Below are 25,784 nucleotides of genomic sequence, written 5' to 3' on the forward strand. Positions count from 1 at the left end.
AATGCACGAAGCACTTAATTTTTCAACGAAAACATTAACATGAACAGATCCAAAATGTTTAAAACAAGTCACTTCAGCAACAAAAAATATGTCACGCTTGAGCTTGAACAAAGCCTTCTACTTTGTTTATGTTTACAGCAGTAGTGCACTTGTAGTAGTGAGGAGCAGCTGGGAGCATTCGAAAATCACGTTACGCATTCTGTCTTTTCAGCACCCAGGCTTCAACATAATTTAATTGGTTTGTTTTTGATATTGAAAAGCGAATGCATATTTGCTGAGACAATCTCACTGTCAAAATTGTTTAGATACTTGTTTGGACGAAAATATGATTCAAAATGACTTCTTTGAACATAGGAACAGTACACACAAAGTATCATAAAAAATGATAATTGCTCTACTTCGTTCTTAAATAAAATGATAAAACTCACCCTTTATGACAATTATGCGACATGCTGGTTAATCTAGGATATTTTATTGAAAGCAATTCAATTTCAATTAAGCCAAACAAAAAAATATAAAGCGACATTTGATATTTATCTGTTCCTCATACGTTTTTTTATTTCATATGGTTATAGGTTTTCTTTTGAAATTTAATCTTTCAAAACGTTTAATTGAATGAAGCCATTGACCAGTACTGAACCAAACATTTTTTTGTGATATCAATATCTGACCATTTAACAAAGCATCAAGTCCAGGAACAAAAAATCCAGTAATTAAATTGAAAATGAAATTAACATTAAATTATACATGGCCAATATTTTGAGTTCTGTGTAGAGTAAATTGAATTAAAGTTAGAATTTGTTTTTACAGCTTGCGTAAATTTAATTAAATTCTCAAAATGTTGAAATGAACCAGCAAGAAAAAATCCAAATAACCTATGACATTTTTAGTGATCAACTAAACCATGGGGTCACAAACGCACGCACACACACACACACACAACACTGCCCATTGGCTTTTGTGGCTGATGCTTGCAAACCCAAGTGATGTTAGGAAAATAATTAAATAGATTCAACAAACAATCAACACCACCCCTGCCAACAGAACAAACGCACACAAAACCCACCCACTGCTCCTCCTTTTTCCCCAATCCCCCAACTCCCTGGTTTAATTTTAATGTACGTGCGTTATCACCAAGGCATCCGACGTGTGGAGGTGCAAAAACTGTTTCCCCCTCCCCGTCCCCTCCTTTTGGGTGGGCGTGTGCTGCTCGACAGACGGCACTTCCAGCAAACAAAATAATTTTAATTAACGTGTTCGGCCGCCTTTCATGTTTTCTTTTCACTGCAATTAAAAGCGAAATCATAAAACAATCCCTCCTGCTTTGGGGGAGGGAAAAGGAGCTGGGATGATTTTGCCAACCGAGTTCAACCCCCGAAAAATAATCAATCTGATTGTGACAGCCCCTAACTATCGAAAGGTTTTCGTTTTGCTGTCACCCCCCACCAATTATTATCAAATGTTGATTATTTTAACGACTAATTTCAATAATATTTTCGCCCCACCTTTTGCCGCCCACAACCCAGACAGATGACCCACGCTCATTAGGACAGTTCGAGCTAAAACGGTCCACTTCGTTCCCTCCACCACCCCCACCCAAACGGCAAAAACTAACACTGGTAATTAGTGTCACCATGGATTATTGAAAGTGCAAAATTGCTCCGACTAACAGAACTGATCACTGTCGCATTCGTGGATCGCGCAATCGAACGGCACGGTGTGGTTGAGTTATGTTCAGATTTCAACAAAATTATCGAAGATTTACAAATTTCGGCGTTTGGACTGAAAGAACCCGTTTCTATTATGTTGGGTGAGCACCCTGCACCACACTCTGCGACAGGGTCGCCCGGACGTCAACAGCTGTCAACACCAGCCAGCGAGCGGAAGCGAGCTTGGCTGTCATTACTCGCCCGACAGCCGACAACTACACCACGCGGAAATATTTTAATTTGTAGTTTTACCGTAATAAAAGTAATTAGTTTGTTGTATAGTACCACCTCGCGTTTCACTATTACAACAAGTGGCGACGGGTCTGTGGAGTTTGTCGGTTTGTCAATTTTTTTTTTCGGCGAAAATCGCAAAATCGTTGTTGCCGTGCTTCCACGTGGACGTTTCTTCCGTGGCCCGCAGCGATGTCCAACCCACCGGGAATCAACAAATCCGGAAGCGCTGGATCCGGTCAAGCGAGCGGGGAACAACCGTTCAAGGACACCATCATCCAGCTGCTCGCCAATCAACACGCGCTGATGGAGGAGCTCACCGAACAGGTGAAGAACCTGCAGGCGGCGCCCCGGAACGAGCTGGTGCTGGACTCCTGGCCACGAACATCACGGAGTTCGTCTACGACGCGGACAAGGGCTGCACGTTCGACACCTGGTACGGACGGTACGCAGATTTGTTCGACGCCGACGCGTCGTCGCTCGATGACGCTGCGAAAGTCCGGCTGCTTCTGCGGAAGTTGTCCCCGGCCGCGCACGACCGGTACACGTCGTTCATCCTCCCGAAGGTTCCAAAGGACTTCAAGTTCAAGGAGACCGTCGACAAGCTCAAATCCATTTTCGGCACACCCGTGTCGATCTTCCATCGTCGCTATCAATGTCTGCAGACAGCGAAGGACGAGTCAGAGGATTTGATCAGCTATTCCTGCAGAGTCAACCGCGCCTGCGTGGACTTCCAGCTGAAGAAGCTCGACGAGGAACAACTGAAGTGCCTGGTGTTTGTGTGTGGACTTACGGCTGCCAAGGACTCAGACATCCGTATGCGTCTGTTGTCCAAGATCAACGAATCTCAGGGCATGACCCTCGAGAAGATCGTAGAGGAATGCAAATCGCTCGCTACTCTCAAGCAGGACACCGTCCTAATTGGGAGCCATGCATCCTCCTCCGTGCAGCTGTCCACAAACGCGGTCCGGACCGAGACGAAGCAGAAGCCCAAGGGGAAGTTCGGAGGCAAGCAGCGCGACAACATCCCGAAATCACCGTGCTGGTCGTGCGGCGGAATGCACTATATGGACGAGTGCAAGTTTCGGGAGCACAAGTGCCGGGACTGCAACAGAGTGGGACATCGCGAAGGCTACTGTTCCTGCTTCTCAGCAAAGAACCGGACCAAGAAGGAGCACAAGTTCCAGCCGAAGCCGCAGCAGAAGCAACGCTCGAGCAAGAGCGTGACCGTCGGCAGCATCCAGCAGGGTCGGCGCTACACAACCGTCGGCATCAACGGCGTGCCGGTGGAGCTTCAACTAGATTCCGGCTCGGATATCACCATTCTCTCATATCAGAACTGGGAGAAAGCTGGACGTCCTCCAACGGTTCCACCGGACTGCTCTGCGAGGGCAGCCTCCGGGGACAAGCTGAACATCTCTGGGATGTTTTCGGCTACCATCAGCATCGGCGGAGTCCACAAACAAGGCAAGTGCTACGTGAGTGGACCGCAGCTTAACCTCAACGTCCTCGGAGCCGACGCCATGGACAAGTTTGGCCTCTGGGATGTTCCACTGTCGTCCATCTGCAACCTGGTGGCCAGTGCGGACGAAGACGCTGACGTTGCCGAGCTGAAGTCGCGGTTTGCGGACGTGTTCAGCGATCGCGCTGGTGTCTGCAAGAAGACGCAGGTTCACCTCGACCTGAAGCCAGATGCGAAGCCTGTGTTCCGGCAAAAGCGGCCTGTGGCGTACTCCATGGAGGCCACCGTGGAGGATGAGCTGCAGCGACTCCAAGATCTGGGCATCATCACCCCGGTCACGTACGCGGATTGGGCCGCGCCCATCGTGGTCGTGCGGAAACCGGATCGCTCTATCCGGATCTGTGCCGATTATTCGACCGGGCTGAACAACGCTTTGGAGCCGAACAGCCACCCACTACCCCTGCCCGAGGACATCTTCGCGCGAATGGCCAACTGCACCATCTTCGCGAACATCGATTTGTCCGACGCATACTTGCAAGTGGAGGTCGATGAGGAGAGCCGCAAGCTGCTGGTCATCAACACCCACAAGGGGTTGTTCCAGTACAACCGCCTGTCTCTCGGGATCAAGAACGCTCCGGGGGCATTCCAGAAGATTATGGACACGATGCTGTGCGGACTGCCGCGCACCTGTCCGTACCTGGACGATATCATCGTTGGCGGTCGAACGCGGCAGGAGCTCAAGCTAAATCTTCAGCAGGTTTTCCAGCGCCTGCAAGAGTACGGGTTCACCGTGAAGCTCAGTAAGTGCCGCTTCTTCATGAACCAGGTCAAGTACCTGGGCCAGCTGCTGGACGCCGAAGGTATTCGCCCCGACCCGGAGAAGATTGCCGCCGTCGTGAACATGCCAGCCCTCACGACGTTTCCACACTTCGGTCGTACCTGGGTGCGATAAACTATTATGGGAAGTTCATCAAGGAGATGCGGAAGTTTCGGCAGCCGCTGGACGACCTGCTCCGGAAGGGTGCCAAGTTCGAGTGGTCGGCCGACTGTCAACGCTCATTCGACCGCTTCAAGGAAATCCTGCAGTCTCCTCTTGCTCACCCACTACAATCCGCGTCTGGACATCGTGGTCTCCGCGGACGCATCCAACGTGGGCATCGGCGCCCGCATCGCACACCGCTTCCCGGACGGCACCGAGAAGGCAATCTACCACGCGTCCAGAAGTCTGACTCCGGCGGAAAAGAATTACAGCCAGATCGAAAAGGAAGCCCTCGCTCTGGTGTACGCCGTGACCAAATTTCACCGGATGATCTACGGACGCAACTTCCTCCTGCAAACGGACCATAAACCACTTCTCTCGATTTTTGGTTCGAAGCAAGGAATACCGGCGTACACTGCTAACCGCCTGCAACGGTGGGCTTTAACGATGCTTCTCTATGATTTCCACATAGAGCATATCGCTACCGATCACTTTGGGCACGCTGACATTCTATCTCGCCTGATTAATGCTCATGTTAAACCGGATGAAGATTTTGTTATTGCGTCGATAGAGCTTGAGAGGTCGATCTGCAGCATTGTGAGCCAGTCTTTGGGATTCTTGCCGGTCACCTACAAGGTGATTGCCGCAGAGACTGAGGGAGACGAAACCCTGCAGAAGGTGAAGCACTACGTCATCCACGGCTGGCCGGAGAACAAGAAAGCTGTCGAAGGCGCAGAAATCCAGCAGTTCTTCGCTCGTCGTGAGGCACTCAGCATCGCTCACAAGTGTCTCATGTATGGAGAGCGGATCATCATCCCCAAGAAGCTGCAGAAGCGGGTGCTCCAGCAGCTGCACAAGGGCCATCCGGGCATCGAGCGATCGCGGTCGCTGGCGCGGAACTACGTGTATTGGCCGAACATCGATGATCACATCTCCAACTTGATCAAAGCTTGCAACGAGTGTGCTGCGGTGGCCAAAACTGACACGAAAACAGCGCTCTCATCGTGGCCCATCCCGGAGCGGCCATGGCAGAGGCTGCACGTCGACTACGCCGGACCGGTGGACGGAACGTACTTTCTGGTCCTGGTCGACGCCCTCTCGAAGTGGCCGGAAGTGGTTCCAACGCGGCGGATCACCACGGAGAAGACCCTGGCCATCCTGCGTAACATCTTCTCGAGATTCGGCATGCCGGAGGTGCTGGTCTCCGACAACGGCCGGCAGTTTTGCAGCGAGCACTTCGAGAGGTACTGTGACGTCAACGGTATCATGCACCTCAAGACCGCGCCGTACCACCCGCAGAGCAACGGCCAAGCTGAGAGGTTTGTTGATACTTTTAAACGTACACTCAAGAAAATTCAAGCAGGAGGGGAGGAACTAGAAGAAGCGATCGACACTTTCCTCCAGTGTTACCGGTCCACACCGTGCCGCAGCGCTCCAGAGGGGAAATCTCCAGCGGAAGTTCTTCTCGGCGGTCGCATCCGTACCTCGCTCGAGCTGATGAAACCACCAAGCAGCTTCTACAAGGACTCCAGTTCCAAGCAAGATCAGCAGTTCGACCGTAAACATGGTGCCAAGGCGAAGAACTTCGAGCCCAAAGACGGAGTGTTTGCGAAGGTTCACCACGGCAACGAGTGGAGCTGGGTGCCAGGTGAAGTCGTGGAGCGGATCGGGACGGTCATGTACAACGTGTGGTTACCAGACCGTCAGCAGCTGATCAGATCCCACAGCAACCAGTTGCGCAAGCGCCACGGAGGTGCTGACGCCACTGAAGCGGAGTCTCAACCAACCATTCCACTGGATCTGCTACTCAACACGTGGGGCATCAAACCTCCCGGGCCATCGGAGTCTCCGGAACCGGCGGGTTCACCGGAAGCTTCGCTGCCGTACCCGGACAGCCCGCTGACGTATCCTGAGGATGAGCAGCTGAACGAGTTGCAGCAGGAGTTCCTCCGCGAGTTGATGCAGCCGCCCGAACGACGTCGTCCAAGACGACCCCAATCGCCAGCTGTTCCTGCGGTGGCTCCTGCCGGACGACCAGTCCGCAACCGGAAAGCGCCGAGTCGCTACGAGCCGTACCATCTATACTAAAGGGGGAGGTGTTGGGTGAGCACCCTGCACCACACTCTGCGACAGGGTCGCCCGGACGTCAACAGCTGTCAACACCAGCCAGCGAGCGGAAGCGAGCTTGGCTGTCATTACTCGCCCGACAGCCGACAACTACACCACGCGGAAATATTTTAATTTGTAGTTTTACCGTAATAAAAGTAATTAGTTTGTTGTATAGTACCACCTCGCGTTTCACTATTACAACATATTAAAACAGTGTTTCTCAACCGGTGAGGAATTTCCCCCTGGGGGAGAATTTGGGCATTCTTGGGGGGGAATGAGGATGCAAAATAAATTCAAAGTCTTTTACGTGTTTGCTTGAAATAAATTATTTTCGGATACTTTTTTATCAATCATTCATGTTATCATATGAATCACAAACATGTTGACAAGTTCTTAAAAATATTTCAAAAAGATTTATTTTCAAAAAACATGACTATTATCATTTGTTTTGTGTTTTTGGTATCGTGTTAACGTCGCAGAAGGTGTCTTTCACTTTTGGGGCAATGACTGTCAGACTGATGGTTCTGGATTCAGGGTCCAAAAAAAGTAAATTGATGTGAATGTGAAAGTGAATAATCATCATATGTAAAATGTTTCTACAAACAACACAAAGAAAACCATTTTATGTTTGAAACATTCTGAATCAAGATTTGAATGATTTTTTTTAAACAAACATGGCCGCCAAATAGCCTTTCAGAGCCTAATCCCAGCTGCTGTTTTAAAAATAGTTTGAAACATTTTTTGTGAGTTTTTGATTTCATATTGTTAGAATTTTTGTGTGCAAGCAGTTCTTTCAGTTAAAACAAATAAGGAATATTCAAACAATAATTTAGGAATGATTGAATTCTGTCAGTCTTAACAATACATTTTAAATGTCTTTAAAAAACAAGAATGAACGAAAATTGTTCAGTTTATTTCACTATAAAAAATTCAAAACATGAATATTTTATCAACTTTAAATTTAAAATTATGTTATTTATTCATTTTAACAAAAAAATAAATAAAATGAAGGAAGAGGGAGGGGAAATGAAAGTCTTGTAAATAAGCCAAGGAGGAATGCAACGGAAAAGGTTGAGAACCACTGCATTTAAATGTAAACAGTTTTGCTTTGGCAATGTTCTAATTTTGGAACATTCATGCCTCAAACTTGACACAGATTAACCCTCTAATGCCCCAATTAGTCTTCGAAAATATGTTTTCGCTGAAAAACTTGTCTTCTCTTGTTTTATGCTTTACTTTTACTCCCTACGAAATCGGTATTTTTTTTTGTTTAAAGTTTCATATTTTTTAATCCGGTTGAAACTTTTTTGGTACCACTTGGTACCTTCGGTATGCCCAAAGAAGTCATTTTGCATTATTAGTTTGTCCATATAATTTTCCATACAAATTTGGCAGCTGCCCATACAAAAATGATGTATTAAAATTCAAAAATCGTTATCTTCTGAAGGAATTTTTTGATCAATTTGGTGTCATCAGCTAAGTTGTAGGTATGGATTAGGACCAGACTGAAAAAAAAGATACACGGTAAAAAAATTGGTGATTTTTAATTTAACTTTTTGTCACTAAAACTTGATTTTCAAAAAAGACTATCTTTGATTTTTTTTGCTTTTTGACATGTTTAAAAAAAAATATGAAAAAAATATTTGATATGGACATAAAATGCCAATTTTTCAGAAATTTGCAGAACGTGAAAGGACAAAGTTCTTTGTCAAAACTTTGACCGAGTTATGCATTTTTGAATCAATACTGATTTTTTTTCAAAAAATTGAAATATTGATCGCAAATAATTTGAAACTTCATTTTTAGATGTAAAATCAAATTTGTAATCAAAAAGTACTTTGGTGTAATTTCGTTAAAGGGCACCATTTTCAAGTTAAAGCCATTTAAGGTATTTTTTTTAAATAGCAGCGGTTTTTCATTTTTTTAATTAGTGCACATGTTTGCATAATTTTGAAAAAAAATTTTTTTTTGAAAAGCTGAGAAAAAAAATATATTCAAAATTTTAAAGCCAATTTTAAACGGGCGTATTATTGAATGTTTGCCCCTTTTGAAATGTTAGTCGTGATTTAAATTTTTTTCGAAAAATTCGAAATGGTCGAAAAATCTCACGAATGTTTCATATTTTAACATTGTTAATCGGACCATTAGTTGCTGATATATCGCAGTAAGAAAATGGTGGGTTGTTTGGGTGAGACTTAGAAAACTTCAATTTTCCTGTTTTAAAAAATTTGCATGGCAATATCTCAGCAACTAAGGGTCGTATCAGCAAAATTCAAAAAGCCTAATATAGTGAATTTTCTCAGCTTTTCAAAAAAATCTTTAGCCGAATTCGGCAAATATAGGCACAAATTAAAAAAAAATGAAGAACTGCGACTTTTTTTTTCAAATAACTTACCTAAACATGGCTATTACTTGAAAACGGTGCACGTTATCAACATTTCTTTAAAGGACTTTTTGATTGCAAATTCGATTTTACATAGTAAAATGAAGTTTAAAAAATTTCGCGATCAATATTTCATTTTTTTGTCAGTATTGGATGTATAACTCTGTTAAAGATTTTTGCATATTCTGTAAATTTTAGAAAAGTTGGCATTTGATGTCCCCCAAAACATATCAACAATTAAAAAAAAGAAATAGTGTTTTTTTTGCAAATGAAGTTTAACTGACAAAAATTGAAATTAAAAATCACATAATTTTCTGAAAAATTAAAGAAAATACCGATTCCGTAGAGAATTGCTCAAAATCATTTTGCTTATCCTGTCACCTCTTATCACTTTTTTCCTAATTAGTTTTTTTTCATGTCTTTTTAGCAATTTTTTTATGTTTTTGTTGGTTTTTCTCATTCATTAACTATACAACAATATGAATTGTAAAAAAATCATAGAGGCATAGTCTGGAGAAAATAAAAAAAATACTTATTTTTATATAACTATAGAAACTAATGAAAATATAAAAAATGTTCGTGAAAAACAAAGCCAAAATCTATCCCAGCAAATTGGCAATTATACAAAAAATACATTGGCAGAGTCACATAAAACCAGTCACACTTTCAACCTAAAAATTTGATAAAATGTCAAGAGTTCTTTTTTCTTATGCTTTTTAAAAATCAAAAATTGTTTAGAAATTGATTTTTGGTAAATTTTTAGATCGAGTGCCGAGGTTGGGTTGGATAGAAAATTTATGTAATTAGTTCAATTAATTACTTTAAGACCAGTTAAGAGGAATTTACAAAAAATCACTGTAAGTTTTTTGAGATTTTGAATTTATTTATAGTGTTGTCAAATGAAGTTATTTTGCACCATTAGTTTTTTTACAAGATGCTATGATTTGAAAATCTGTAACTTGAAAAGGCATTTTCTGATCGAAATGATGTCTTTGGAAAAGTTATAGGATTTGATTAGTATCAGGACTTTTCAGAACAAATTGATGCATGGAAAAGAAATCAGATTTTTTTGCATGGCTTTCAATACGAATAAAGAATTTTAAAAAATCTTTATTTTTTGATATGTATTTAGGGACTGGAAAGACATCTTTTGCAGTAGAAATCAGTAGGTCACAAATTTTAGACCAGGGATATAAATATCAACTTAAAAAAAAATGAGAAACAATGAAATACATTGTCAAAATAAACTTCAAAGAAATTTCAGATTGAAAATCAAATTTGACTTTGAAATGATATTAAACTTTGTTTGATAAAGTGCAATGTTTTCTAGTTAATTTCATTGTAAAATATATTTTTGTGAAAAAAAATTATTTTGCAATTTGAAAATAATCAAAAAAATAAACAGTCACAGAAGAGGTATGCCAATTATTAGAAAAAAAAACTTGTGATGCTCTTATTAACTGACTTAACTGATTGTGAGAACATAATTAAAATTTTAAATTTTAAAGCAATTTAAAAACAATATGAATATACAGCAATTCCCCATGAAAATTGATTCGAAAAAAAAGTTCTCCGATCGGGCTCAAAATTTTTCTGCCGGTTCCTTGGCCGAAATAATTACACCCGATTTTTTTTCTTTGGCCATTACTCCGTGTTACAGTGGTCCGAAATTATTTAAGCATTTTAAGTTTTCATTTGACCTTTTCAAATGTTAGGCTAGATATTTGAAACTTTAAAATATTTTTCCTTCAAAACCTGTATAATACTCTTTTGTTTGCGCTCAAGACAGCTAAAATCGGTTGAAATAGTGCGGAGTTATAATTTTTTGAAAAATGTGTTTTTGCAAAAATCGACGAAAATTGCAATTTTTCGGACCACCCAAACACGGCGTAGGTCACCCTAATGCTGTTTTCGTGGGGAATTACTGTATATCTAGATTCCAAACAAAATTTAGCAGTTCTAGTTGTGAAAAACATGCGGCCACTTTGTAAAGAAGAAAAGTTGTGATGCTTGTTTTGATCTTGGTTTGAAATAAATATAAATTGTTGTTATAGTAAATCACTTTCTTATGAAATTTTATTGATAGTAAAAATGATTTATTCAGAAAAGTTTATGCAACATATTAACGTAAGATTGTATTCTACCAAAAAAAATTAAAAACATCACATCAAGAAATAAGGCTTGACTGAAATATGTAGTCCATGATCACTACAACGGAGGGGGGAAATGGAGTTTTGAGGACAAACAATTATTGAAAAAAAAATATAAATTAACCTTAAAAAATGTGTAAAAATGTGAACTTGACGAATATTCACCAGAAACTGATGAAAATTCATCAAAATTGCAAAAACAAAATCAAACCCACCGCGCATAAACGACTCTCCCCCCCACTATAAGTGTACGTACAGTTTTGCGATTTTAATTACTGCTCTGTCGACACGTGGGACACTGTTTTGCACGCGAGCGGAGGTGTAGAGGGTGTCGAAACTCTAATTTGGCTTCGATCAGTGAGCGAAAATCAAATTATAATTGGCGCTCGAAATTAGACAGACACACACGCACCCCAACGTACGGAACAATCTGTGTTCGATGATGGGGTTCGGTTTGGGGCTCTGTTCAGGCTAATGAGGAGTTTTGATGGGGCACAACGCATTTATTTCTGTAAATAATTTATTGCTGCTGCCTTTGAATGGAAAATTACATTTAAAAAGATTTAAATTTAATTAATATTTTGGAGCTTTGCTGGTCAGTAAAACTTAAAATTGGCTTTTGACACGATGAAATTGTGTTTTGTCAAAATAATGTTTCAAATAATAATGCCCATTATGCAACATTAATTCCTTGAAAAAGGAAAAATAACCACTGTGGTTTCGATTTGTATGTTCCCTGAAAATCAACCAACTGCACTAAATTAACTTCAAGCGTATTCAGAAGATTTTTCGCAGCAAATTTAAAATTGCGTTTTCCGACAATATCAGAACAATCCATTCTGCAACAACCCTCCCCCCCACTGCCAATATTAAAACGTTGGTAATTAATTTATTTCAATTTCACGCTGCCAGCGAGAGCCAAACTTTTCAATCTCGGCATCGCCGAGAACCGCCAGCCCTTTTTTCGCCGGAAATGGCAATCGGACTTGAAATGTTCGCCGAAGTTACGAGACCGGAACTTTCTGATCGGCGGTTGTCCATCCGAAGTTGCAGTCTTTTTTTTTTTTTTGAAAATAGAGGTCTTTTCAACTGAAACCAATTAGAAATGCATTTTACTACGTTTATAATCATTTTAGCATTTCAATTTTTTTTGTAAAACAACGATGTGCAAACTCGCAAAAAGTTTAATATTTTGAAAACTAATAATTGCAAAGTAACTGATGGCCTACCACAGCTAAAAAAGTATTAATCCAACTACGTGTAAAAGGCCTAGATGTAAAATAAATATTGCATTATTTTATGCAATTTTATGTAATTTTACACCCTTAAATATGTAGCCCATCAGTATGGGAAACCTACTCGACCGAAATGTCAAGCCCATATATGCGTTTATCCTTTCAGCTTTACATCGCTCTGATGGCCGAGTGGGCTTAGGCGCCAGTCCTTACTGTTGGTGCTGGATTTGAATCCCGTCGGTTGAAACTTTTTTTTGTTTTTGGAAAAAATGTACATGCAGTGTGTAATATTAAGTGTTTATTTTGACGAAGGTGATGTGCATGCTTTTGCATGCGATTTTATCATCGGATTATTTGCTGTGTAAGCATTAGTAAATTCCATATTTGGTGTTACATTGTACAACAAAAAGTATCTTAAAATGTTTTCTACGTGATTCCATGTGGTAAGTTTTAATTTTTGGACAGTAAACATCAATTTCAAATATGTTTTTTGTCTCCTGATTTATCAGTAGAGCAATTCTCAGAGATTTCAGCCAAACTTTATTTGTTTGTCTTTTGTTATCCAACGGAAACATTTGAGTACCTTCGTACTCTTAAAAAAGTGATTTTATATCGTCAACTTGGAAATAATATTTTTCCAAATAAAATCGGGAGCTGTACATATCAAAATGGAAAATTAAAATAAAAAAAAATGTCTGTATATTTTGAAGAAAATGACGTCGATTTGTTGTTTCCTGCAATGATGTAGGTATGCATGGAAAAACAATTAAATTAATCATTTTTTAAATCAATCTTTGATTTTTTGAACAAGTATAAGGGACTGCCATCATTTCAGGAGATTCCAGAATAAACGGAATAGTTTAAACGCGTCATAAAAAAATGTTTCTTAAAAAAAAAGAAAAAACAAACAAAAAAGTCAACTGATATAATTTTTAAATTTAAGTATGGTCACTCTGTTTTAACTCATATTTTAAAACGTATGAAAATAGAAAACTTAACGTGCCTTACTCAATTTTAACCAAAATCAAAAACCAGTACAAAAATGTTGCTTTAATAATAGAGTTAAAATTTCGAACACTTTTAGGGATAATTTTGATTAATGTACTCAAAGGCAAAATTTAAAAATATAAATTTTAAACCAAGGGAAGAGCAAAATTTCTGAAATTGTGTAATATGTGTTAAAATATAGTTAATTCTGAAAGTCTTAACCTTATTGCCCAAATTGTTTTTCAAGTTTTTTTTTTTTATTTTTCCCATGTCATTCTGTGCAACTTTTGTACTACGAAAAACTTTACTTCTCTTGTTTTATGTTTTCTTGTTTCATTTTTAGTTTTTTAATTTGCATTTGAGCAGTTCTCTAGGATTTCGGTCATTCGATTTTTTTTGTATTTTTTAATCCGACTGAAACTTTTTTGGTGCCTTCGGTATGCCCAAAGAAGCCATTTTGCATCATTAGTTTGTCCATATAATTTTCCATACAAATTTGGCAGCTGTCCATAAAAATGATGTATGAAAATTCAAAATCTGTATCTTTTGAAGGAATTTTTGATCGATTTGGTGTCTTCGGCAAAGTTGTAGGTATGGATACGGACTACACTAGAAAAAATAATACACGGTAAAAAAATTTGGTGATTTTTTATTTAACTTTTGTCACTAAAACTTGATTTACAAAAAACACTATTTTTAATTTTTTTATTTTTGATATGTTTTAGAGGACATAAATGCCAACTTTTCAGAAATTTCAGGTTGTGCAAAAATCATTGACCGAGTTATGAATTTTTAATCAATACTGATTTTTCAAAAATCGAAATTTTGGTCGTAAAATTTTTCAACTTCATTTTCGATGTAAAATTAAATTTGCAATCAAAAGTACTTTAGTGAAATTTTGATAAAGTGCACCGTTTTCAAGTTATAGCCATATTTAAGTGACTTTTTTGAAAATAGTCGCAGTTTTTCATTTTTTAAAATTAGTGCACATGTTTGCCCAGTTTTGAAAAAAATATTTTTGAAAAGCTGAGAAAATTCTCTATATTTTGCTTATTCGGACTTTGTTGATACGACCTTTAGTTGCTGAGATATTGCAATGCAAAGGTTTAAAAACAGGAAAATTGATGATTTCTAAGTCTCACCCAAACAACCCACCATTTTCTATCGTCAATATCTTAGCAACTAATGGTCCGATTTTCAATGTTAATATATGAAACATTTGTGAAATGTTCCGATCTTTTCGAAAAAAATATTTTCAAAATTTTCAAATCAAGACTAACATTTCAAAAAGGCCAAATTTTCAATATTACGCCCTTTTAAAATGTTAGTCTTGATTTGAAAATTTTGAAAATATTTTTTTCGAAAAGATCGGAAAATTTCACAATTGTTTCATATATTAACATTGAAAATCGGACCATTAGTTGCTGAGATATTGACGATAGAAAATGGTGGGTTGTTTGGGTGAGACTTAGAAATCATCAATTTTCCTGTTTTTAAACCTTTGCATTGCAATATCTCAGCAACTAAAGGTCGTATCAACAAAGTCCGAATAAGCAAAATATAGAGAATTTTCTCAGCTTTTCAAAAATATTTTTTTCAAAACTGGGCAAACATGTGCACTAATTTTAAAAATGAAAAACTGCGACTATTTTCAAAAAAGTCACTTAAATATGGCTATAACTTGAAAACGGTGCACTTTATCAAAATTTCACTAAAGTACTTTTGATTGCAAATTTGATTTTACATCGAAAAATGAAGTTGAAAAATTTTACGACCAAAATTTCGATTTTTGAAAAATCAGTATTGATTAAAAATTCATAACTCGGTCAATGATTTTTGCACAACCTGAAATTTCTGAAAAGTTGGCATTTTATGTCCTCTAAAACATATCAAAAATAAAAAAATTAAAAATAGTGTTTTTTGTAAATCAAGTTTTAGTGATAAAGTTAAATAAAAAATCACCAAATTTTTTTACCGTGTATTATTTTTTCCAGTGTAGTCCGTATCCATACCTACAACTTTGCCGAAGACACCAAATCGATCAAAAAATTCCTTCAAAAGATACAGATTTTAGAATTTTCATATATCATTTTTGTATGGACAGCTGCCAAATTTGTATGGAAAATTATATGGACAAACTAATGATGCAAAATGGCTTCTTTGGGCATACCGAAGGCACCAAAAAAGTTTCAGTCGGATTAAAAAATACAAAAATTAAAATTGAAGAAAAAAGACCGATTTCGTAGAGAATTGCTCATTTATCTTTTTTTAATTCATGTTTGTTTTTGGTAGCTTTTGGCCTATTCTAACACCTCCTATCATTAAATTTTTCCTATCTTTTTTTTCATGTTTTTACAGCCACTTTTTCAATTTATTGCTTGTTTTTCACATTTTCTTCTCTAGAATGGAACCATTATCATTCAAGTTGCAAAAAAATGCGTAGAGGCATAGTCTGGGGTAATAGAAAATTTACTACATACTTTTTACTTAAAATATAGAAAATGTCAGTGAAAAACACAGCCAAAGTTGATCCCTTAAAAATGACATTAAAAAAAAAACATTTACAAAGCCACATAAAACACCCATAAATTTTCTAAAATTTTAAGAGTTCGTCTTTCCAATGCTTTTTAAAGATCAAAAATTGGTTGAGAAATGGATTTTTGGCGATTTTTTTTAAATTTAAGCCCGTCTAAAGGCGGGGTTGGGTTGTAAAGGGTTAAACAATCGAAAAAGATCTGATTTAACCCAAAAAAATGCGGTTCTATAAAGACGTTTTTGTGTGGAAATATTTTTTCACAAAGCAATCTTAACTGATTTGCCTCACAGTAACTGATCTATTCCCTAGATGTAAGGTGTATTTTGTTGTCATTTTAATATACATTTAAACTTTAATTTTGATTTCTGAACATTATTATTCATTTCATCTATCAAATGTCAAAACAGGAATATAAAGCTGGTCAACATTTAATTCAAAAGTAAAATATTTTAGGTGAATAAAATCGTAATCATGATCAAGGCTACTCATATTGTAAAGACTTAAATTTTGTGTATTTCTTCTAAAAAAACATAGTTTTGTTAATTTTTTATAGGTTTTTATTACATTCGAAATGTACTTAAAAATCCCGATCATTCCATACCCATATTGTAAAAAACTTAAACTTTGTGTTTTTTTTCGAAAATACATAGTTTTGTGAAAATTTTGAGTATTTTCAAAAAAAAAAGTTATAACTTTCGTAATGTATGAAAAAATATCGGTCATTTGCTAGGGACCATCCATAAACCACGTAGACGCTTGAGGAAGGGGGTGGTGTATGGTTATTGTTAACGAGGAGAGGGGGTTGAGATTTCCAAAAAAGTGTCCACGTGATTTGTGGATGGTCCCTTACCCATATTGTAAAAACCATAAATTTTGAGCATTTTTTTTGAAAATGAGTAGTTTTATGAAAATTTTGAGTATTTTCAAAATATGTTGTTATTTCATTCGAAGTATATGAAAAAATCCCGGTCATTTGATACCAATATTGTATTTTTTCAATGTAATGTACTTTTACGTAGTTTTGTGATTTTTTGTATTTTCAAAAAGATTGTTATTTCATTGCCAATCTCGAGAAAATCCCCACCATATCCATATTGAAAAACTAAAATTTTGAGTATTTTGTTGAAAATACGTAGTTTTGAGAAATTTTTTAATATTTTCAAAAAATGTTGTCATTACATTGGAAATGTATGAAAACCTTGCGATCATTTAATACTAATATTTCAATAACAATTTTTTTTTTGAAGCATTGCATGGAAAAATACGTATTTTTGTAAAAAAAAAGAACTATAATTTTTTGATGTTTGCATGAAAAAAATCCCATAAGCTCTGTGCTTCAGTTAAGCTCTGAGCCGTGCCTTGCCGAAGCAGCTTAACGAATCAAAACCGAGGCGTGCAAATCCGGGGCATGACTGTAATTTCAAAAAACATAACAAAAACCTGAAAAATGGAAAGTTCTAAGTTTAATTTTCCAAACGATCGAAAAACTTTGTTCTAGGTTTAAGCTATCTTTATTCCAATCCCCTTCATTAGCAATTTCGTAAGTTTTGTAAAAAATTTTGCTTACTCTTGTTTATGCATTTTTTAATAGTAACTAGCTCATTACCAGGATTCCGAGGTATGATTTTTTTTTGAAAAAAAAGCCGCGCACCAGAACTAAATATTGACGAAATAGGGAAAATCAACTTTTTTTTACTAATACTTTGATAATTTTGAAATTTCAGTGAAGACAAAAAATGTCGTAATTGAAAGACGCAACTTTTAGCAACGAATCATAACTTGAAAAAAAAACTATGTTCAGATAATTGGGTTTTGACAAAACCGGGGCAACATAAAAAAAAGGCTGAAATTTATTTTCAATGCAATATAATTAATTGAAGTTTGCAATTTGGCATGGAATACCTTCCCAAGAAGAAGGAAAACGATTCAACTTCAAATAGATCGGTAGAGCGAGGGGACGAAGGACACCCAGAACAGAAAACTATTGGCTGATCCACGTGCGAGAGTCCCACCAAGAGGGGGTTGAAACTTTTCTCTCTGAAAACTGGCCAGATTGGTTGTTGGGGGAGGGGTGGCCAAGGGAGGAGGTGCAAAATAGGAAACTTTTTTGCGAATCGCTTTGACGATTTGGGCAGGGGGTGGAAGGGATGAAAATTGATATAAAGATTTAATATTTATTACAAAAGTTGGTCCGTTGGGCTGCTGCTTCCGCGTGCGAAAGCTCCGAACAACCCCACCCACTGGTGAGCTTTTTTTCTTGCTTGCTTGCTTCTGGTGGTGTGTCAAAATAATAGAATTGCAGGGGAGGGCAGGGAGTGGGTGTTCTCTCTCCAGGGAAAACGACGACGCCTAATTGAAGAAAGAGAAGCGTCCGAACAAAATTCATTACCGCTCTGCTCGATTCCGAACAAATCCCATTGTCAATAACTTAACGATGGATGAGCCCCGGTCGGTAATGAATCCGATGTGGCGCGAAAGGAAATAGATTTCCGCATCCTTCGATGAAAGTATGGATTTGGAAAACTTTTCCGTTTGCACCCACCCACGAACGGATGCAATTGGCTGGAAGAGTTTACAGCGTGCTGATTGTAGTTGGACAGAGGGATTTTGCAGTTTTGCAGTTTGCGGGAATTAATGTCTTTCGTAAATTAGCAATTGTGATGGAATCCAATGGATTCGGGGTTTAAATTATAATTTAGTTTACATTCATAAATAAAATATTTTCCAAACATCGTTGATTGTCGTCCCAAGAGTTTCATTTAATCAATCCTTCATTTATGATATTTCCCGGTTGATGTCCGTCCGTCGCCTCAAAGGCCCCAGGCCATTTCCGAACAAACTTTGAAATGAACCTTTTCTTAGCGCCAAAACACAACCCAAAAAAAAAAAGTTGAACAGGACCCATTACTTTACCGCCAGGACAAAGTCTGGATGAAGGTCTACCTCACTTGGTGGTGCCTCCAGCTATGGCGTCACCCGCCCCTCTGACGATGGTTGTTGTTGTTGCGGGGGTGTCGCCTCAACCGATGCAGCTCAGAGTCAGTTTGGTGGCGGGGGAAAGCAGCAAAAACAAAAGAGCCTAAAATTAAAAATGCCTGCTCTCTTTTTTTTTTCCTTCAACCTCCCCCATCTCGCACAAGCGAGCTTTTTGTTCTAATTTTGTGTTTTGGGCTGGGCTTCATTCCCTCCGGCAGGGGAGATTTGTGGTTTTGGCCAGGAACAAAGAAAAGGCATGACGACGGTGCAAAAGGGAGGGGGGGGCGCCCCCTAGGTTCGGTAATGAAGGAGAAACGCAGCAGTGGTCGGCTCCTTGATGAGCTGCTTGGGAGCAGGGGTTCGCAAAACATTTGGGGAAAACATGAAAATGTATGGTTTCTTGTAAAATTTTTAGACTTTAAGTGCTAAAAGTGTTAAAAACTGATCGGCAACTAAAGTCAGAAAATTGGGAAAAATGAAAAACTTGTCAGTAGTTTTGTAATTTTAAAGTTTCATTCAAATGCTATAGAGTGTCCAATTTTGCATACATCAAGTCATTGAAAATGTCTGAAAAAAAACACGAAGGAAAAGATGTGAAAACAAGAAAAGCACAAAATATATAAAATTTTAAATTACAAGTCAAAATCATGTGAAAAGCAATTTAAAATTTTATATTTTATTATAAGAATAAAAAATTGTTTTGCAATGCATTTCACTCCTGTCCTATGAAAAAAAATCGCAAAACATTTTTTTTTTCATTAGATTAGGCTTTAAATTCGTTAACTGCAGTTTATCGGAAAAATATCACCTCCCTGACTTGTTGGGCCGACTTTAAGGCGGGTTGACATAAGCTTTGAAAAAAAAAAAATGAAATTACAAGCCATGGTTACAACATTTGAACGAAAAAAGTATTTAATAGTAGTCTATGCAACAAGTTGCAAAAAGAGGATTTTTGCAGCACGAGTCGTACATTTATCCAACGAGGTTCACCGAGTGCTGAAAAAATCAAGTTTTGCAACGAGTTCCATACAACATTTTTTGCAAATCCGAAAAACACCCATTGAGTGAAATTTTAAGTAAAATTTTCATGTATTTTGTCAATAAATCGTTTAAATCAAAAAAATGTTGAAAAGTGTTACTTTTCAGCATTTATTTTGAAAAGTGTTGACAGGAAAAGTAAGTTGTTTCACGACGGAATTGCAAAAAAATGCATTTTAAAACAGCCCAGATGTTTTGGAATCTTTAGTTTTCAGAATATCAAAGTATTGGCAAAATATTGTTTTGTCGAAAAAGAAACTTTTTGCAGTACGGGACCATTCATAAACCACGTGGACAATTTTTGGTAATCTTGAACCCCCTCGTGGACAATTGTCCATACAGAAAAAAATCTTTTTGTATGGAGCATGGACAATCGCCATACCCCCTAAAGTGTCCACGTGGTTTATGGATGGTCCCTACTGTACAACGGAATTTCCCAAAAAAATTAAAAAAAATCGATCTCAAATATGCTGAATATGATTTTAAATGCAGGAAAATGCACTTTAAATAATTTTCAGTTCATTAGATTCTTTTTCCATTACAATTTAGAAGTTTTTTGAATTTTTTTTTTCGGACCGATTTTGAAGGGGAAATGACATCAACTTTAAAAAATATTTGCAACGGTCTTAATTGTAAAAAAAATCCTATGTTTTAAAGCGTATTTGCAATTTCCTAGATAAGATTTCAGATTTCACGATTTGTTTAAAAAACGTTTAGGATACTCTCTCGAATTGGGTTCAGCATCATGGCTTATATATTTTTTTAAGTTGATTTTTTTCTATAAATTTTCTTTCTGATTAGTTTTTTTTTTTCGAAAATTATGCTTTTTGTTTTTACAGTTATTTTCAACATGCTCAAACTAATAAACAAAAAATAAAGAAAAATTAACCAGAAGAGTTTCTATCAAATAAAATGGAAAATAAATTGTGCACATAGTCAGAAACGCAAAATTATGTAGAAATAAGACCAAATATTTATCCTGTTAAGGAAATCAATTGGTCTTTATTTTCTTTAGGCTATTAGTTAGTTTTGAAATCTTGCTTCTAATTTAGAATTTCTTTCGAAGGCAAAATAATGTTGCGAAGTATACGATATTTCCGTTTTTATAAATATTTGTTTATTATATGGCTACGCTATGATCTCAATCACCAATTTCATTCATCGAAAGTTTTTGAATTATTTGTAAAAAATCTTTTAATAAACTATGGCGAAATTTTTTACTCAACCACAAATTTGAGCGATAAAAACAATTCAATCGAATGGTATCTAGAGCGTCCAATTTTCCATCCCGGGAAAAAAACCCGGGAATTCCCGGAAAATAATATTTTACGTATCCCGGGAAATATGTGAATTTCCCGGGAATTCCAGAAAATCAAGCGGAGATATACATTATCCTAATTTTTTGGGCCCAACGATTTGAAAATTTACAAAAAAATAATAATGAGAGAATCTAAATTGATTTTATTCATTTCAATCTACTGTTCATATAGAACTATTCAGACAAAAATCAAATTCATTTCAGGTTTATTTCAGACAATTTTTTTTTGGAATAGATCTTGCTTATTTGTTGTGCGACAAAAAAAATAAAAATGGAATAAAAATAAACTATTTTATTTTTGGTAACATTTTAATTGCAGACATTGTTAATAAATTATTTCAAAATAAATTATTAATACCATCCGGACAAGATCCATGTTGATATAATTGAAAATTAAATTGTTTTCTGCTGATTGCACTTTAAATTACATTGAGATTTTTTTGCCCCTTAATTTTTGGGAGGACCAAACTTTGAAAAATATTTGCAACAGCCTTAAAAATCATAAGACATTTTAGATTTATTCAATGATTTTATTCATAAATTCATGAGCTGAAACCAGCAAGACATATTCTAGAACAAGTTATTTGCCATGAAAAACAGGATTTTTGCATGATTTTTTTACTTTATGCATCAATTTTATTATTAAACATTTTCCCTCGAATTGATCACAGTGACAAATTTAAAAGCATTTTCATGGTTGTAGAGCATGGAGCATGAATATTACTCACTGATTTGAAATTTAATTTAAAGATAAATAATTTTCAACATAAAAATACAAACGATATTTTCAGATTTGACACAATCTGAATGATAGCATATAAAACCAAAAAATGTAGTTTTTAAAAAATTGTATGATTTTATAAAAGCATCCAAGCCATTTAATGATCCTCACACTCATTTTGAACATTAAAGTTGCTGTTCTATACAATATTGTTGCAAAACATACATCAGAGGAAGGATCAGAATAATGTTCAATAAATTTGAAAGTTCCCGGGAATTCCCGGGATTTCCTGGAAAATTTGTTATAAGTTTCCCGTTTCCCGGGAATTTCGTAACCCTGGGAAATTGTATGCTCTAGTGGTATCGTAAACCGGGGTGACATTAATTCAATAGGATAGACTTTTCTTATGATTTATATTTTCAAAACATGCACTGGGCTGAGACACACATTGTCCGTGTATTTTTTTAAAGATTTTTTACAGTATTGATTTAAAAACTTTGACCACTATTAAGGATAACTTCAATGTTTCATTTGAAAAAAATGCAGCGGAATTTTTTCTGAATAAACTATTTTAAGTATATATATTTTCAATCATTTTTTTTATAAATTCAAGATTGATTTTATTGAAAAAGTTCAAGTTAAGCTAATTAAAAATTGATTTCGCCATAAAAATATACAAAACGTTTTCAAAACATTTGAGCATTGATGTAGTGTAGGTACTGAGGCATCAAACAAAATATTAAAAAAAAACTAAATAGACCCAAACGTGCAAAAGACGATAATCAATACAGGAAAATGCTTTGCCAATTGTTTTTGGTTAATCAGACTATTATTTTCAATAATATATTTATTTTAAAGTATTTGAATTTTTTTTTTTATTATTTCCGTTTTTTTTTTGGCCGGGTTTAAAGGGAAAGGGGGGAGGGGGAACGGCGACATAAACATTGATAAATATTTGCAACGGCCTTATTTTGCCCCCTTCCCCTTCTTCGTCTCTCGACTTTGGTCAGAGTTAAGGGACATAAACTTCAAAAAATATTTGCAACGGCCTAAGTTATGTTTAAAGTTGAATTACAAAGTACTCGATAAGGGACACTGTTTTTAAGTTTTTTCCATCTAAAAGTGACATTCTTTTTCCCTGAAAAGGACGGGAAATTTTTGAATATTTTGCTTCAAAATATTGAAGATTGAACTTACAAGTTTTGAGATAAGGTAGGGGAAATATACCCATTTTAATCACACTAAGCCGCTCGACCAATTCTCATCACTTTTGCCGTTTTCCGCTAACATTTTCAGATGTATCAACAATGAAGAGTTGCTTGCTCACTTTAATTTGAGCTATTTACTACTTTATTTTTAAGCTGTAATTCATCATTAAAGTGCTGATAGGCCGATAATAGAAATAGGCTGAGAAAGGGTATAGCTCCCCTACAACCTCTGAGAGAAAACAACTAAGAAAATGAAGAACATGATTAACTTCAATTTTAGAAAGAAAAAAATGACGCAAATATCATATTGATGTTCTGAGACGATCGTAAAAAAAACTTGTAATTTCATAAAATTAATTAAGAAATATTTAAAAAAAATACAGGAAGAAAACCTCCGGCCAAGATTACATAAATCAACTTCACCGAAAGTGCTCAATGGCCGTCGGTCACCGTTGATCCATGAAGGGGGGAGGAAGGGGAAAACTTATTTGAAGTGTGGGATCCTTTTTGTGTTTACAAAGGCGAGGAAACCGCCCCGGCAGACTTTCGGATGCTGATGACGATGATGAGTTTGGACTGGGTCTCGAACCCCTTTTCTTCTTCTTGCTGTGTTTTTTTTTTCTTCTTTATTCGGGGCTCTCCCCTTGTTGGCGCCTGGAGGTATGTTGCATTGTATGCCAGCCGACCAGCCTTCTCATCATCATAATTTGACCTCTTCCAGCCCACACCACCCCTCCACACATTTTCTGACCAAGGCTTTGCCCATGGCCAGACACGGCAGACGCTATCAGAAGCTAATTCCTTTGTTTTGCTTGATTAAGTGGGACGATCCTTTTATCTTGGCTGGTGGTTTTCCTTCAGCTCTCCTTCAGCTTGGTCATCGACTGGGCGGGTGGGAAAAACCACCTTGTTGAGAAAGCTCAAACTCAGCCAACCACTTCAGGCACAGGGCCAAGTGGTTCGCTTTAATTTTACTTTTTTTCCTGTACATAAACCATTATTGTGGTGTTTGAGAGAATTCACTTGAAGATCTCTAACAAGTTACATTGCTCGTTTTGATGAAAATGAAGTAATTATCAATATTGAGCATTCTTGACAGTCGTGAACTGGAGAAAAATACAGAAATTCTCAAAAATATTTGGGATAAACTTGTTCAACTCACAGACTAAGCATTGAATAGTTTGCAAGATGTGTCTTTTATATTTTTATGTACACAAAATATAAATATTATTCAACACCAAACCCGGTATGCGCTACGGTTTATCAAACACACAATGCCTCTTTTTTCTTAACACTGGAACGCCCAACGCATGTCCAACTTACACGGACGCCCAAGCCTCCCAAAAAAGTTGGAACGGTAACTTCAACTCGCTGGTTCTCGGGCATAACTCAACCAATCAAGATGATTCTTCTTTCCAGTGATTTGCTAGGATGTCTAGATGATTCTAGAACTTTGCAGAACTTAATTTGATCAAATCTGTAATTTCTGCGACCGAAAACATCGTTCCACCTTTTTTCAAAACGACTGCCTCCGCGGAATTTCTGGCGAATTTTTTTTGTACGCGAAAAAAAAAGTTGGAACGATGTTTTTAGTCGCAAAAATTACAGATTTGATCAAATTAAGTTCTGCAAAGTTCTAGAATCATCTAGACATCCTAACAAATTACTGGAAAGAAGAATCATCTTGATTGGTTGAGTTATGCCAGAGATCCATTGAGTTGAAGTTACCGTTCCAACTTTTTTGGAGCCTTGGGCGTTGGAATGTTAAGAATTATTTCTTTTCTGGAAGCACAAACTTGAACAATTGCCAGAAAAGAGTCGTCAAAATGCACGCGATTGCACTTTGCAAACAAGCAAAAAGATTTTTCCGCACACACACACACATGGGATGGCACCTTGGGTCACCAATGATGGCATCATAAGGGTGGTCAATTTATGAAATTTAGAAAATTGAAATGACAAACTATTGAGACCGTGTAATTTAAATTATTTCGGTCGTAACTTTTTTAGATAATAAAAAAATACTCAGCAAAAAAATATTTTTAATAAATGTTTCTCTAAAAATGTCTAAAACTGTCACACTCTATTGTTTCACGAACTGTCAAACACACCGAGCGAAAGAATGCGGGACGAACACATCAAAGTGCATTTGTTTGTCCCACGTAACGCTTTCCGTTGTTCGAGGGCGGCAAAAGTCTGTCATTTCCACCTTGTTGGGTGGGAAATGCTGAAAATGTGGAAAATGAAAAACCCATCTCTTCAAAAGAGGGGGGGGGGGAGGGGCTGCAGAGCTGCAAACAACAAAGTTGGATCCAGGTTGGCAAGAGTTGGCAGCGCGCAAATTGATATCGGCACTTTTTGGTGCACACACACACACGTTTTTGCCCCCCCACCATTTGTTACAATTTGCAGGAGACACGGGGCTGTCACTGGGGTTTTTTTTTTCGAGTGCAACCGGATTCCACAAATCGGAACAAAGTGCTTCTTTGGTCTGCCAAGCGGTGATAGGGCGATAAGAGCGTTTGACACTTTCGAGTTGGGAGAGAGATAGTGCAGTAAAATGTGGGTGATAACGGAAACGGACAACTGTATGAAATTGGTCCACGTGGGGAGATGCTATCGGAATGCCGGGAGTTTGACCAGTTTGGCACTTATATTGCTGTTCAAATGGACAGTTATTGAGAGTATATTTATGTAGTATCAATTATCTTCAACCTACGCTGTTTTTTTTTCATTACTCAT

At 37.3% G+C, this 25,784-nt stretch overlaps 3 protein-coding genes across 4 annotated transcripts in view; 2 read left to right on the forward strand and 1 right to left on the reverse strand.

The window, feature by feature from the left end:
• The window catches only part of LOC6047551 (hemicentin-2), an 82,303-nt gene that overhangs the window by 52,286 nt on the left and 4,233 nt on the right, over positions 1-25,784 (reverse strand). The window lies entirely within an intron of this gene.
• On the forward strand, positions 2,133-3,827 carry LOC119770817 (uncharacterized protein K02A2.6-like). Its single transcript, XM_038266351.1, has 3 exons — positions 2,133-2,334; positions 2,394-3,645; positions 3,695-3,827. Exons 1-3 carry the CDS (start codon positions 2,133-2,135, stop codon positions 3,825-3,827), a joined length of 1,587 nt encoding a protein of 528 aa, XP_038122279.1.
• On the forward strand, positions 3,915-6,469 carry LOC119770822 (uncharacterized protein K02A2.6-like). Its single transcript, XM_038266369.1, is given in 3 exon segments — positions 3,915-4,307; positions 4,310-4,491; positions 4,493-6,469. Coding segments are annotated over 3 exon segments (2,409 nt in total). The 5' UTR covers positions 3,915-4,057.

Source organism: Culex quinquefasciatus, chromosome 3 (genome assembly GCF_015732765.1).
Source record: "Culex quinquefasciatus strain JHB chromosome 3, VPISU_Cqui_1.0_pri_paternal, whole genome shotgun sequence".
Lineage (NCBI taxonomy): Eukaryota > Metazoa > Arthropoda > Insecta > Diptera > Culicidae > Culex > Culex quinquefasciatus.